This window comes from Toxorhynchites rutilus, chromosome 2, assembly GCF_029784135.1.
Source record: "Toxorhynchites rutilus septentrionalis strain SRP chromosome 2, ASM2978413v1, whole genome shotgun sequence".
NCBI classification, from domain to species: domain Eukaryota; kingdom Metazoa; phylum Arthropoda; class Insecta; order Diptera; family Culicidae; genus Toxorhynchites; species Toxorhynchites rutilus.
The window spans coordinates 255,651,337-255,667,877 of record NC_073745.1 but is presented as its reverse complement, the minus strand read 5'-3'; the positions used below and the strand labels follow the sequence as shown (position 1 = coordinate 255,667,877).

At 38.4% G+C, this 16,541-nt stretch overlaps 1 protein-coding gene across 1 annotated transcript; it reads right to left on the bottom strand.

Moving 5' to 3' along the window:
• Positions 1-3,803: 3,803 nt before the first annotated feature.
• LOC129769254 (DAZ-associated protein 2) lies at positions 3,804-11,245 on the bottom strand. Its single transcript, XM_055771375.1, has 4 exons — positions 11,018-11,245; positions 10,477-10,532; positions 4,915-5,241; positions 3,804-4,837 (listed from the first exon to the last, which is right to left on the bottom strand). Exons 1-4 carry the CDS (start codon positions 11,037-11,039, stop codon positions 4,649-4,651), a joined length of 594 nt encoding a protein of 197 aa, XP_055627350.1. The 5' UTR covers positions 11,040-11,245; the 3' UTR covers positions 3,804-4,648.
• Between the last annotated feature and the right edge of the window lie 5,296 nt (positions 11,246-16,541).

Below are 16,541 nucleotides of genomic sequence, written 5' to 3'. Positions count from 1 at the left end.
TTCTATGTCTGTAATAAATCGTATATGAGTATGGCAAAAGTCGTATTAGGTGCGTTGACAATTCATGAATATATTCATATTAGATCGCAATTCAATTTCAACATAATCGCTATTATAGCCGATCAAAGTTGCATATTCATCCAAACTAATTCGGTAAGCATTTACCATGTATGTATATGGCCTCCACTTTTGCATGCATATGCCAGTTAGGCGCATTATATGCCAACCAAAATTTAGAGCATATAATGTTATATATACGCTTGTTATGTGATTTAATGTTTGCTGGGATATTACATCATATTTAAATGTCAATGAAATGCTGATGCACTCGAAAGTTTCAATCGCTGTTGAATTAAATTTCAGATAGCCGCGCGAGATAGTTGGTGGATAATAATCCAGACGAACGGAGTTCGAACCCACATCGGAGCAGTTTTCACCAAACATCAATCTGTGCCATTTTAAACATTCATATTCCACTCCCAACACCAATCAATCAAACACTTATTATTTCTACAAACATAAATACTCATATATAACAATGGCGATTCGTGAGGCTATAATAAACATTTCACGAAAATATTTTGCGCCATTTGTTTTTTTCTATGTCTGTAATAAATCGTATATGAGTATGACAAAAGTCGTATTTGGTGCTTTGACAATTCATGAATATATTCATATTAGATCGCAATTCAATTTCAACATAATTGCTATTATAGCCGGTCAAAGTGGCATATTCATCCAAACAAATTCGGTAAGCATTTGCCATGTATGTATATGGCCTCCAAATTTTAGGGCATATAATGTTATATATACGCTTGTTATGTGATTTAATGTTTGCTGGGTAAGCTGGGATTCCGGTTTGCGTTTTTTCGGGGGCGCTGTGGAAGCGGTTGCGTTGTTTATTGGCTTGGTGGGGCGATGTACTGGCGTGGGCGGAGAAGGATTATCCTTGAAAATGGCGTTGGGTTCTTCGGAATCAGAATCGGAATCGGCGTCGAAGCGATAGTCTGGGCTTTGTGCTGCTGTTTTTTCTGAGATAGTTTTTGGTGTTCGAGTGGTTCTGGTTGGCGAATTGGGACTATTCCTCGGAAACGGAGGACTTGGTTTGTTAGGCTGCACTGCACTGGATGCATCGGTGATACCGGTTCTGGTCAACAACGAACTAGCGACGGTGATCTTGTTCTGATGAGAAACGATGGTTTCCTCCCTCTGGATCAAACGCTGTTCCATCGCCGCTAGAGTGTTGGCCATCTAGTCCATTCTATCGACCAACGACTTGATCATCGCTGCGTTTTTTGCGGCTTTAGTGAGTTGCGATTCTATGGAAGCGGCTATGTTGGCGATGATGAGGTCCTTTTCAGCAATTGTTTTTAAGAGATCGTTGTTTCTCCGATCCGAATCCTCCGTATCCGTGGCCCATTTACCTCTCTGGTGACGTCGGCGTAGCTTCGTTGTCGGCAATTGTTTGCTTCAAAAATCAATCTAGCGGCTCTGTAGTCTATGTCGCGTTCGATCTATATTTTCTGTATCGTGTTCTCCTTCCGATATTCTGGGCAGGAACGGGAGGCGAGGCTGTGTTCGCTGGATGTACATTTTCTGCAGAACAAGAGCTGCTGGCATTTAGGTCCCTCCGCAGGAATCTCGTGATTTTCCGAACAGTTCCCGCATGTTGCCGTCTCTTGCCTGCATTTCACTTTAGTGTGACTGAACGCCCAGCATTTAAAGCATTGCATGGGTGAGGGGTAGTAAGGTTTCGTCCTGACACGCAAATAGCCGAAATTAATAAATTCCGGAGTGTACGCACTACAGTTGGAGTGTTCTCAAAAGTGGTTGGGCCGGTTAGCCGCTGTATTCTTCTCGCGCTTGTTGTATTTTGATCCTGGAGGTAGCTCACGATTTCCTCCTCGGACATGTTGATGGTCTGTCCACAACTTACAACGCACTTTGAACAATTGAGATACTGGTGGTAAGTGACTCTCACCCGTGTTTCGTCGGCTAACTTTTTCAATTCCAGTAATCTCTCCGCCTGTTTTTGCTACGCACCTTCAGCGTGTATGCTGCCTCCTTCGGGAAAAGCACCTTCAATTTCCCCTGCCCAGTTTTCAATAGACTTACGGATGAGGAAGGGCGCGATAGGGAGCGCCTTGTCCTTGCCATTGTCATCCATGCCCGTGATCCGCAGCACGATAAACTCTCCGTGATTACCGCCGGGGTCCATAAACGCCGGTACGGTTGCTCCCGAAAAGCTACCGTCAATAGTGCGGTGTTTTCCCCCGCCATTGTGGCCCCACACACTGGATGCGGGGCCGGGGGTACCCGCCATTGCGGCGGCCCATCTGCCGCTTACTCACTACCAACCACAGTAAATACGTGCAACACAAAAACAACCACGCTACAGGGGGAAGCCCTTCCTCTATTACGTCAACCGTCTGAGCTTCTCACTATACTGTCGCTTGATTGTCTATTACACGAATTAGAACAATGTTCGGTCGAAAAAAGACGACAGTTGAACAGCGAACAAACAACGATAATTGAACGCGACGAACACTCAAACGGTGGTTTTCACTTCCACGACCTGCGGGGTGCCTTGTGAAAAAACACTACAAAACGAACAATTGTGCACGATACAAATTGAAACGTTAAAACAGCGACAATAGGACGCTATACAGAAGCACAACAATTTAACGAAGCAGTGAAAAGACCGACCAATCACTTGCGCTATCAATCAACACTGAGTAACGAATCGAGCTGTTTTCCTCGATTTCTATAATTCCAGATTTTACTCGGTGTGATAGTGATAGTGATTGTATCGAATCCTCGACTCGATTTCTATAATAGGGCCCTATGAATCAATTTCATAGTTCCTTCATCTAAAGCTTGTAAACAAACCAATCTGTCAAAGATAGATTCGGACGAATTGTGTAGCGGTGTATCGAATGTCATCGAGTGTCGAATGTTCGAAGCATCATTTGGCGCCGGCTTAACAGAGTCCCTCGTTGTATTCAAAAGGAGCCTAACACAACATGAAATAATACTGGAATTTGGAGACTCATCGTCATCGGATGTCGTTCTACAAATCCTCTATGGTTCAACAAACTTCGACTCCGCGGATGAAGCACATGGAATGACATGGAATAATAAGATAAGAATCAATTCACCAAGTAAGAACACAAGTAAAATATTTGGTTTGCTTTCATTGGAGCATGAGCTATTCTTTGTATTTATTCGGTTGGTTTACACTAATTTCAATAAATCTAGATTATCTTTGAGGCGGGTAAATGAAATATGGAATAATAATGTAAGAACGAGACCCACGAAATTATGTAGAACGTAGAATCATATTTTGTGAAAATATTCTGTTATTAACTATTCAAAAATTGAGCTGAATGTTGTCCGATTGAAAATTAACAATCAATTTAATGAACCCCAATGGTTAAACAAATTGAATAAGGCGTACGAAGCAGTTCTGTAAACAAAAAAATACAAATATAATTACTGCGCCTGTGCTTAATTTTATGTAAAATAATAACATATGTAGGTTCAAAATTTTATCCGAAGTAAGCATCACAGAACTGATAAAGAAAATACCATTTAACATTTTTGGAGTGCCATAGACGCTTTCACCGTATTCATTGACCCGACCAATCATCCGCAGAAATATTCCTTAGCCTGGTTGCCGTTATGGGCGACTGCACCATCAACAAGTGTGTTCTCGATTGCTTGATAGATACTCATTTTCTCTGATTCAGTATACGCACATGAGATAAACGATTGCTTTGGGTTGCTTTCTAACTCATTGGAACTGATAATCGCATTAGCATTTTCTATTTTCTATATTGTTGAGGAATATGCTCACAGGTGTTTTATGTGTAAACAAAGCAGAAACTGCACTGTGGAAACTGTTATATATTTATATGTGTGTACCTGCAGTTCTTATGGCATTCTGTATGGTTTGCACCTGTTATTCAGACCCTATTGTTACTTTCCATTTTTGATGGTAATACAAATATTGTTTGCTCCTTCGTCGTTTTGTCTAAACTAATTTGTGATTTGTGTATCCCTTGTCTTATGCGACTAGTTGAAATCGCAATTTCTTCTATCTGTTTAATGTGTTTTTTGTGTTTATTTGTAACTCATTCGTTTAATATAGGTATCGGTCAGCCTATAATGGGCTGTTTCTAGTATAATGTGAATAATAATTACCTATATTATTCAATTTAATTGATTACTGTTGCGTTCCGTTAAACTGGTACGATGCAACGGGTCAAAACTCTACGGCCTTTGTGCCTCACCGCGATTAATAATTATTTAATAACACTTTTGTAGTAATATATTTGTTTCGTTTCGCTAACTTCCAATTCGTTACAATTCGCTTCGTTTTAGTTCTCAAATGTATGTTAATTTTGTGTGTGTTATATTTCGTCTTCAAGTGATGAGCAGGCTTAATCACGCCACGGTAGTAAACAACAAATAAAACAAGAAAACTAAATATTACAACTAAATTGGAACATACCGACGGCTCTCAAATGGCAGCTTGCATCACCAAATAATAATGACGAAATTTAAATCACTGGTTTTTTGGATTTGTTTCACTTAGTAACTAATATTCGCGTGTGGGTCAATAAACGCATGTTGTGCGCACAGGAATTTACCAAAACGTAAATCCAGCTCCATTACCTCCGTGAACGAAATTGTTTTTCTTCTTCGTCATCGCTACCTGCTGACCTTGCATAGCGGCAATCTGGGCCGCAGTTGGAGCGATTCCCGGCGGTGGAGGCGGAATAGTGGCAGAACCGCCCGTTTTTCCGAAACGTGCACCCGCATCATATATTGCTCCCTAACGCCGCGGAAAAGGAGAAACAGCCGATGAGAGAGTCAAGGAAGTTTGATATAATTAATCAACAATCAACGCACCTGTATGGGATATATGGGGGTCTGATACACTTGTTGTGGCTGTGCTTGCGGTTGAGTTGCGATCGAATACTGATACATCGTTGGGTGCACGGTCTGCGAAGGAATACCGGACATCGACTGGGTAGCCGCTGCGTACGGTGGTGGCGGTGGAAGATGAGAGTGAGCAAATTGCATCGGGGCGGCCTGTGGCGCGGACGGATTCATACTCCAGCTGTTGGTGTAGAACGGTTGCTGAACCATCCCCGGTGGATAGGGCGGATAACCGGCTGGTGTCATGCTCGTTACCACCGAGTTGTAGGATGGGGGAATCTGTGCGTGAGCTGGAATCTAATGGAAGGTATACGTCTCAACTGAGTGGTTGGGCATTTACAATGTTCATTATCATTACGTTCTTAATTGTTGTAAAAATAACACCTTCGGCATCATTTTGCAGTCACAAATTGTTTTGGAGTCTAATTAGGAGCTAAACTGAACCAACCGGATATTGCACTATCAGATTATTACAAGTTTAGGTTCCTGCAAAATTACTCAAGGGCAAGAGTTTCGACTCTATGGCCAACATGAAAAATACCTTGACCAGATTTCGACGAGTAAGCAAGCATGTTTTGGGAGGATACGATTTTGAAGCCTGACGAAAGACTGTGGAACAAAACAGCCCATAAAATTGAACAACTGATTATAAAAATGTCTATAATGTGCCCTAGTGGCCGAATGGTTAGCGTCACACCTAACATAACTCTCTCTCTCTCTATTTGTCTCCTCTATCAACTTTCTTCTCTCTTTCACTCCTCTTTATCAAATCTCTCTCTCCTCTCTATCTCCCTTTTCTCTCTTTCTCTCTCTCTCCCTTTTCTCTCTTTCTCTCTCTCTCCCTTTTCTCTCTTTCTCTCTCTCTCCCTTTTCTCTCTTTCTCTCTCTCTCCCTTTTCTCTCTTTCTCTCTCTCTCTCCCTTTTCTCTCTCCTCTCTCTCTCTCTCTCCCTTTTCTCTCTTTCTCTCTCTCCTCTCTCTCTCTCCCTTTTCTCTCTTTCTCTCTCTCCTCTCTCTCTCTCCCTTTTCTCTCTTTCTCTCTCTCCTCTCTCTCTCTCTCCCTTTTCTCTCTTTCTCTCTCTCCTCTCTCTCTCTCCCTTTTCTCTCTTTCCTCTCTCTCTCTCTCCCTTTTCTCTCTTTCTCTCTCTCCCTTTTCTCTCTTTCTCTCTCTCTCTTTCTCTTTCCTCTCTCTCTCCCCTCTCTCTCATGTTTTCACGAAATTCCCGACTCTGAAAAATGAAAATTTAGTAACATTGCGTCGTTAGTTGAAAATTGATTGAAATCCGAATTGCGAAATAATTTTTACTTTATTGCTTCCAACTCCCGCATATGACAAAAAATTGAACAGTGTGTTTCTCAGCAACAGATTGAAGAACAAGCGATGTTCATTGCTTTGAAAACAGAACGAGACTGAAAGTTTGCCTCAGCGAGATGCACTGTTTATGCCCTAGGCAAATATTCCCCTTCATTCTTCTTCCTTTCCTTTATTCACGGAGACTTTAAATCTTACGATTTTCCTTTCTTATTCTTCTTTTTTGGCTTTAAGAGGGTTTACTTTTCAGTTCGTTCGCCTCTAGATTTCCCCTTCGTTGCTCGTCGATAAGTTTCTCGTTATTGACAGCTCTGTTCGGGAAAACACACAAATCAGCAGAACAAATGTATGGGAAAAAGGAAACGCTTATAGTTTTCCCATTTACCATTTACACACCAGGCGATTATGATGTATAGAATATCAAACAAATCTTAGGGAATTTCCGATTCGTTTGGTATGTAAATCCAAAATCCGTTCGGCAAAAATAGTTATTAACGTTAACTTCATTTCAGAAAAACGAGACCTGTTTTCTGATTTGGCACCCTTAATGAAAGACGTAGTTCTACGTCAAAAACTATTTTTTCCAAATTCCAGATCGGGGTCCCCCCTTAAATGACTCTACGTATCTTGAGTGAACATTGCACCCGTAATGGATGAGCGATTTCGTTACATCGATCCGTTGATTGACGGAGATAAAAGAATATGTCAAATTTGAAAGCTACTTCTTCGACTGAGCGATAAGTTCCATTCAAAAATTGTCCAATCTTTGATATGCTGATAAAAAAATGTAACAGAAGACTTTGAACAAAATTGTCCATACTCATTCTTTAGTTTATCTGCACAAGCGTCAAACAAATGTTGTTCATCGACGAATACTTCCAAGCATAACTCCATCAGTTTCTTCGCTTTATCCCGAATGTTGAAAATCATATTCGGGTTAATACACGTTAAGTAACGAGTGATCAAATATGTCAAGGGTGATTGTATGAACAATTTCTTTAAAAATCTGCAGTAGAACTCACGACAGTTGATACGAAATATTAAAAGATCTTTTTCGGAAATTTTGACGGAATCCCTTGCGGACATTGCGGATTTCGTTGCAAATTCAATTTCAATACTTTCTGGTAGCAGCAAATTGGTTTATGTGAGTTCAAGTTCAACAAATGATTCGGATTCCACTTTTAGTCGTTCGGGCTTCATACTTTTCTCATACAAGTCCCGTTAGAAAAGAATGGAAGAACGTGCCTCTGTCTGATATTCATGCAAAAACGATTTAACTGTCGATGCTGTCGTAGCTTGAGCTTGAGCTTGGGTAGACTGTACAATTCGTAGTTGCTCTCCGTGATTGATTTGAACCTACCAAATTGCACAAAGAACACACAGAATGACGCTTGGGACTAGCAAATCATTCTCGTTGTGCAATTTTCGGTGATTCGAGCTTTAAATGGTCAATAACGACGCCGGCCACGTCCTTACAGTCACCAGGGGATGGGAAGGAATGTTAGTATGATATTCGCCGCCCGAAGGCCAGAGGGGTCGCCTCTATAGCGTGGTTCCCTAGCGTTTATCATGGAAGGGATAGTTGTTAGTGGGAATGGTTAAGAAAAATCAGGATTCACTGTGGTAAGTGATATGATTTTAAAAATGCAAACTCTCAACTATTCGGCGAAATGAGATTTGAAAAAAATATACATTCTTATCGGACCGGTCATGCATTTCGTTATTCTTCGTGCGTAGTACATAGATATTTTTCCTGACCTGAGAAGGTCATAAAAAACTCCTTTAAAAGATCTCGATCTAATAGGAGTACCGGTAACTTCCTCTTTTTCAAAAATTAATGTTTTATTTTGCAAAAATGGTTACAAATTTAATATTCAAAGTATTGCCTATCGCTTGTCACAACCATTCGTTCGCTAAAGGTCAATGAGGAAGTAATAAAAGCATCCAAGGAAATAATATTCACAGAATTAAGAAATGAAATAATAGAAGAATTGAAGAATTAGAAATTAAACAATTCTCGCATAAAAAAAAAATAAAAAAAAAGACCCATCCACACTGATCGACTCTCCTCACTGACTCTCTCTCTCCCAATAACCACGGCCTTGCAGACATATTTGACGCCAGTTTTGTTACGTTATTTGATAAGAGAGGATATCTTCTACACTCCTGATCTTGGAACACATCGGGAAATCGCAAAGTTATTAACGAAAGAGAATGCCGATGAAGAGAACCGACCAATGTAGACAGGTCCTTCTCAAAAGTTACACGAGAATTATACAGCAACGGAATTTATATAGTATATATGTATGAAAGAAATAAAACTTAGCTGACGCTACTGCATGCTCGAGGAACATTCCTTTCCCTATAGTTATTTACGCTTTGCACATGGCAACACTTATTGGTCTCTAGATTCTCTTCTCTTTTCCATCTCCTCTGTCTACAGTTTCTCGCGGATTGTGTTTCTCTATGTGGATACAAACATAGCATACCCATACAACACATGCACAATCGCCGCGGCTTCTTCGTATGAGAGAATAGATGCAAAAAAAACACAACCGATGCAGCTATCCACTCAGTCCACCCCTGTCGACGATTCTTTCGGTGTGATACAGTCACAACGACATTACAACTACCTACTCGTACAGGAAAAACGAACACTCATGCGTTCTCATGCCCTATCAGAAAAAAGAAAAGCAAGATGCTCGCTGTAATAGCGCATACACGCGTCGGAAAGAGACCATAACAACACTAAGTCGAGCGCCCGACGACCGAGAACACAACGACAACCGTAGCGTTTACACCATCCTATACGAAGCACAAGACTGGCTTCGTTTAATACATCACTGAACAGATTTATAATCAATCATTTTGATGATTTAGATAAAAATTATAGAAAATTTCACTGGCTTCGGAATCATTAAAGCAGGGAGCACACCCTCTCGTACACTCAAAATATTTTTATCACTGCCCAAACGCGCACATCTCGCTCAGTGCGCTGTTCAAGCTTTTGATCCACACCGTGACCGAAACCGAAAAAAAACAATTCTACAATTTCATGCACTATTTACGACTATATTTTAAGAAACATTTAACGTTGTACTACGTTTAAAGACCGTAATGAAAACATATTTGTTTAAACAGTATCAAAATATCAAACAGAAACCAATCTCAATCTCAAAAGAAACTATGCGCGGAGCAACAGAAGGACACGTCTGCACCCGACGATCGCTCGATTGAAACTCGATTTAACTGTCGATGCTGTCGTAATACAAAAAGTAAATTTCGGTACCAACAGCCTATCATACACAGTGACAATCTCGAATAGCTTTGACTGGAAAACTGATGCAAAACTCCGTTTAAAGTTTGGAAGACTTTCCTTAAGCTTATTCTCCTCTTGCATTTCAACTGCACGTCCCGCTACACGTTCGTTCTCCACCCAGCGAACATCACAAAGCTTCAAGGGAAATACAGTTGAACCCGTTACAGCCGTGTAATTTGCCTTTCTCAGAGGAATGTTTCTAAACAGAATATACAATGCTCTCCAAAAGTCATCAACTTCTTTGAAGAATTTTGAACCTTTGGAGTCCGCAGCTTCCAATGTTGAGAATTTCGTACGACGGGTAAGGGACTGTTTTTGTAAAATAATCGCTGATACCTCCCAAGTCGCACAACTTTAGGGCTGTTTACATCCTATTGGTATACTCACATTTACTCCCCATTAAAATAATCATGTCATGATGTCAAAGTTATCATCAATTCAATAACTTTATATCCTAGATTAGCTACGTTATTAAGTAGTTTGGTACTTATTGATCGCGCAAATTTATCAAAAAATAAACTTGTAGAGGAACAGGATGAATGATTTTAATAGAGGAAACCGAGAAAGTAAATATATATTTAACACTGAATATACCAAACATTTGACTATTGATTTGTCATGAGCCGTTTTAAAAAACCAATTTTAAATTTAAACCAAATTTTAAATCCTCAAACGAAATTTTGTGGTATTTTTAGTGTTAAGGTATAATCTACTCTGCAATTCGTGTACACAAGGGAGATGTTTACAGAGGAAAATACTTCCAATTCAAGCTTTTGCATGACGAATCAATCGATCAATAATTAGGTAAAAATCTGAATCTTAATCTTAGCGATGCATTTTAGATCAACATCTAAGGTGGTACATATACTCAATATACTTATTTGTTCATATTTTCATTCTTACTTGGCTGTTCACATATTGTTGGTACGCTGCTGATTGGGCCGCATCGTATGGATAACCTACAACAGGAAGATAATTTTATTTATAAACAATAACATTAGTTTAGGGCTTACAAACGATAAATAATAACATCAAATCGTTGTAATATCTCAAAAATGTATAGACTCAGTGGAACCATGCAGCACATGAAAATGTAAATACGTAATCTGCAACAATATTACGTAGTGATGTCGAAGTTTTGGAAAACATACAAATTATTACATGAAGCATTCCGTACATTCTGCCTTGGATCTCATCAAAAATTGATTATCCATGAGATATAAGTACAAAATTTCTTCTACATAGCATTAAACTACATGGTTGATGCAGAAAGTTCCACTCCCATTTTTCTTAAAAGTTAGATTTCATCAAAACGCGTCCAATATCTGCTTATTGAAATCCAAAATGTCCGGGAAAAGTCCATTTTTTTCCCAAATACGATCTTACAATACCATGTTTCCTAGCATTTTTCCACTGCACAATCGTAGCAATCGCTGTGACTCACCATTGTTCGCTTTGTTATTCATATTTTAGGATGATCTGCTTTTTCGCTAATATTGTTAACTTGTAAATTCGTAACTATATATATTTTTAATACTATATAAGTTAAAAATAAATACAAAATTGCGTTAAAGATTTTTCTGCTGCTTTGAGTAACTTTTAAAATATCGATTTGTTTGTCTAGAAAATGTCAACTTCGCTTGCTTCTCTTCTGTGTGCTGATCTGAAAGCATCGAAGGAAAAAGTAAAATTCGCCTGAAATTATGTATGTCACACTAAACACCCCTCAAATCATGCTGAGCTTACATTGATGCCAGATTCTATTTTGTGCCTATATTGTAAGGAAAACATATTATTTTCTCGTTAAATTGAATTTCAGATCTGTAATGCGACAAGGGGTATGACTAAAACGTGAAATCCCTCATATTGCCAGTGTACCTAATATTGTTGCGGTAACCCCTGAATGCGACACGTTTAATTGGACATTTTTATCTCTAATTCGACATTTTTGTAAACATCGAGTTCGGGGCCCAAATTATGGCCACGAATTGATTGTCCGATGGGAGTGACACCAGACCCTGTGCCACTTCCATCGCCAGTGTCCAATTACAGGTCAAAATCGCCTCCAATGCGACACTGAATTGTGTCTTGTCATGTCGCATTAAACATAAATTACTGTATACTCAAAAACATTTTAAAAAGTTGAACAAACAATTTTTGAAATCCTTGAAAACCTGTATCGTGTTTTATCATCGTGCCCGAGCGTTTTTGTTATAAATATCAATTTCACGCTGCGGCAAATCGCAGAATTAAATTGTTGTTTTGCTCCCGTGTGAATCGACCGCTTATTCCAGAGAATTTCGGATTTCCATAAGGTTTGTTTTGTTTGTATTATATGTGAACTATAATTTTGTGTTGTTTTGAATAATTTCGAACATTCACGTTTCCCCCCGAAATCATTCTTCTTTTTCATCCGATTGATGCGTGCGCGCAGGAAAAATCGACGATAGGCAGTTCCAAATCGCGTAATTTCAAGATAATCGCGTAATTTCGAGAGAATCGCATAACAAAATTACGGGAAAAAAATCCAGTGTACTGTAGAAAATATGACATTTCAGTTTTTCCGATTTTAACTCATATTGAAACACAATGTATATGCTTTGCAGACAATTAATAGTTATTGGAAAGTTGATTCAATATATTATGATATCTTGTTCAGACAGAGTGGACCAAATGCCAGAGAATAAAAAATTGTAATTACGAAACTTTTCATGATCGACGCACGATGAATCACGCTAACCCGTTTGTCGATTAGACAATCGATTAGTATGTATTTTCTAGTACAATTCTTGATATTCTAGAATTGTACTAGAAAATACATACTAATCGATTGTTTTTGGTAAGCAAAATACTGTTTCAAGTCATAAAACCGGTTTGTTTTATTGTATAGGTTTAGTGGAGGAAGTTCTATTGAACAAATAATATGGTTTCTACATCAAATTGTTCAGTCATAGTGGAACATGTTTCGGAAAATATTTTGCTCTTCAATCAGATTGGACCAAGTACACATAGTCAATCGTTAATCCCTCTTGATTGACTCTAAACAGAGTTTTTCTTGTAATAATACCATTATACGATCTTGCTGAAGAGTAACTAAGAGCTGTAAAACAATTGGAGACAATGCAGAGGAGACAATGATTGGAAGCTACTAAAAGTGCACAGCCTCAAACTTTGAGTTCAATTTACTTGAAATCATAATTATGTTACTTAGTCCGGCCTGACTGAACACCGACCAGTTATGTCGATGGTATTAGAAGTCACGAATGCTAAAATTTGGATGGAAATTTCTACATCATATATTGATTTTAGTGATTTACTTCTAATTGGACAAACCGAGGCACCACCCAGTAAACATTAAATCGCATAACATGCGTACATATAATGGTTTGTAAATGGTTAAATTTCATGAAAACTTTAAGCATTCCATTTTCCCATACATTTGTTCTGTCCATTTGTGTGCTTTCCCGAACAGAGCTGTCAATAACGAGCAACTTATCGACGACCAACGGAGGGGAAATCGTAGGATTTAAAGTCTCCGTGAACAAAGGAAAAGTAGAAGAATGAAGGGGAACACTTGCCTAGAGTATAAACAGTGGATCTCGCTGAGACAAGCTTTCATTCGGCATCGGACTGTTGAGCAATCCAGTTCACTTTGCTTTCGTTGCGCTTCGATCTAAGATTGGACCCCACCAATGGTAATTCAACTTGGATATCGTCGTTTGGTTTTTCTGTTCGTTATAGCGAACGCTTGTTTGGCGCTTGGTTTACGTTATACGAACGATGCCTAGAGGTGCGATTCCTTTGAGGCAATACTAAATAACATGTAGCATGACATTTGATACTTGCAAGTTTCTAAAATTTCACAGCGTTATAGAATAATATCCGAAGGTATAAACAAGCGACTTATATAAAATAACAGTGTAGTTCTACGTCAACAATGCGGTCGTATCTGGGACACAACCTCCTATAATTTTTTAAATTTAATTACTTTATTCTTTCGTATGTGTTCAGACTAGAGATGGGCAAACCGTTCACGAACGGTACGAAAGAACTAGTTCGCTGAAAAGAGTGAACGAGCGGTCGTTCTTTTTCAAAGAACGGTAGTTCTCCCCACGAACTGCGAGCGAACGGTTTGTGAACGAAAGGAACGAACTGATTCCGTAAAAACGGTTTGCGAGTGAACTGTTTGTGAACGAACTGATTTCGTAAGAACGGTTTGCGAGTGAACTGTTTGAGAGTGAACTGTTGGAGAGTGAACTGTTTGTGAACGAACTGTTTGCGAGTGAACTGTATGGCAAAGAACTGATTGAGAGTGAACTGTTTGGGAACGAACTGTTTGAGAAAGAAGTGTTTGCGGCCGAACTGTTTGCGAACAAACTAGTGCAGCTGAACTGATTTGCGCTGGACGGAATGGATAAATATAACGAGAACGCTTGTAAGGAAAATAAAACGATTTGTCATTTATGAGCAAAATGCATGTAACTCATGGTTTATTTTGTTAATGTATACTCAATTTTGGGTTGAAAATTAAATTAGATTTTCGTAGTTTTAAAAGCAAAACTATATATTTTCAATTTCATGTATTTTTTCAATTCCGCGTAACAATCATATACTGATTATTCGGAAAAATCTGGGGGAAGCTGGGGCGATTCATGGATTAGGTAAACATAAAATATTATAGTGAGGGCATGTTGAGAAAAAAGTTTTTTCGTTGCTTTCAATTCATTGTTTGGCCTATTGCGTGTACGTGTTACCGTGACTGTTTGTATTATAAAATTATAAAATATGATCTTACATGGAACCTGTGTGTTGTCCAAAAAGAGAATTTGAAAAATTGCACATATGTTGTGCGCATCAAATTATTACATAAACTTTTGTCGATCGATAAACATATTTTCACATACAGTTTGCGACTTTTAAAGAAGCAGCTTATCTTTCTCCATTAAATTTCAAAAATATAAATCCCATACGTACACTGTCCAATCGAACGATATCAATTAATAGCTGTCTATTGATGTTGGGTTCCTGCTAACATTCTATGTTGTTATTAATATCGCTGAACGAAAGAGCGAAAGAACGGTTCAAAAGAACTGATTCACTTAGATGAACGGTTAATGAGTGAACCGTTCATCAAAGTGAACTGTTTTGCCCATCTCTAGTTCAGACATTGCTGTTATGAAATGAAACTGGTCAATGTTAAAGCATTTCATTGACATTTCAATATGATGTAATATGTTCTTTATTAGGAGCTAATATGATTGACTGTTTCATGATTTTTTTCAACATGCAACACGATTTACTGCAGTACTGAATCGATTTAAATTATACGCTTATACGACACACAAACTGCATCAGCGTAATATACGCATATGATGTGGATTAAATATATTTTATGACAATGTACATCATAAAACTGATGTTTATTATACCGAATTGCGACTTAATTTGATAATGATATATAAAAACGAGTTTTTACATTTTATACGATTTCAAATATACACGATACATACTTTGATTGATATTATAGGCGATTATGATTTATTCTGATTTCGTGTAAGACTTAAGGTGGCCGTACACTGTTTGCCCGGAGGTCAAATATTTGATATTTTTTGACAGATAAGGTTTGATTTGATATTTGTACAAACACTATTTTGTTTGCCACTCTTCAATTTTCAACAGTAGTAAACAATATCAAACACTGAACATGGAAAAAATCAACTGAAATATTCAAGGTAACCTAACCATGTACCGACAGGTTCGAAGAACAGACTGAAAAAATATTTTAGGCATCCAATAATTGAATATTTGCTTGTCGTGTTTTGTGTAGAATATATTTGATCAGTACACGTTGACCAAATTTTATCTGTCAAAAAGAGTCAAATATTTGGCTTCGGTCAAACAGTGTATGAGCACCCTTAGCACGTGCAAAATTATACGATTTAATGTTTGCTGGGATTAGATCCTAATAAAGAACATATTACAGACCAGAGTTCGAACCCACATCGGAGCAGTTTTCACCAAACATCAATCTGTGCCATTTTAAACATTCATATTCCACTCCCAACACAAGTCAATCAAACAATTAATATTTCTACAAACATAAATACTCATATATAAAAATGGCGATTCGTGAGGCTATAATAAACATTTCACGAAAATATTTTGCGCCATTGTTTTATTTTCTATGTCTGTAATAAATCGTGTATGAGTATGGCAAAAGTCGTATTTGGTGCTTTGACAATTCATGAATATATTCATATTAGATCGCAATTCAATTTCAACATAATCGCTATTATAGCCGGTCAAAGTTGCATATTCATCCAAACAAATTCGGTAAGCATTTGCCATGTATGTATATGGCCTCCACTTTTGCATGCATATGCCAGTTAGGCGCATTATATGCCAATCAAATTTTAGGGCATATGATGTTATATATACGCTGCGATTGCGATTTAATGTTTGCTGGGTTCGACTTGCCGTTGCAGGTGTATGTGAATGCTTCAACAGGAATTGCATGGAAGAATAATTGACGCAACGTGACGTGTATGTTGTATGTGAATCGCGCTTTATTCGGATCGCATTGCAGATCTGTCCAATTAGCAAGATGTCGAATTAGAGGCGAATACCTGTACATACATTTTTAATAAAATTTTCGCCAAGAAAATCCTTCGTATGAACATTGTTTCAAGGCTATGTCGAGCTGTCAAATAATTATGAGCAATACATTGCTGCATTGCTCTCAAATGTACTCTCTCATTTATCGCGGCCATGTGCATGAATCAGAAAGAGAAAGACGACTGTTATTATATGTAAAACGTTCATTTGCGAGACTTTTCAGTGAGTGTGAGGGGGACGACTGCTTAGCCTCTTTTCAATCTTTCTCCGATTTGACCAGCTGAGAAAACGAAAAACGAAACCAATACCCACAACTGTACTGGACTTGCGACTCAGCTACAACTAGCTCAATC

Excerpts from the sequence above, each read along its gene's own strand:
- LOC129769254 (XM_055771375.1), bottom strand. The coding sequence starts at position 11,039 with ATGAATAACAAAGCGAACAATG. Across the intron at positions 10,533-11,017 it reads GAATAACAAAGCGAACAATG|GTTATCCATACGATGCGGCC; the intron begins GTGAGTCACAGC and ends TTCCTGTTGTAG. Across the intron at positions 4,838-4,914 it reads CCCCCATATATCCCATACAG|GGAGCAATATATGATGCGGG; the intron begins GTGCGTTGATTG and ends CCGCGGCGTTAG.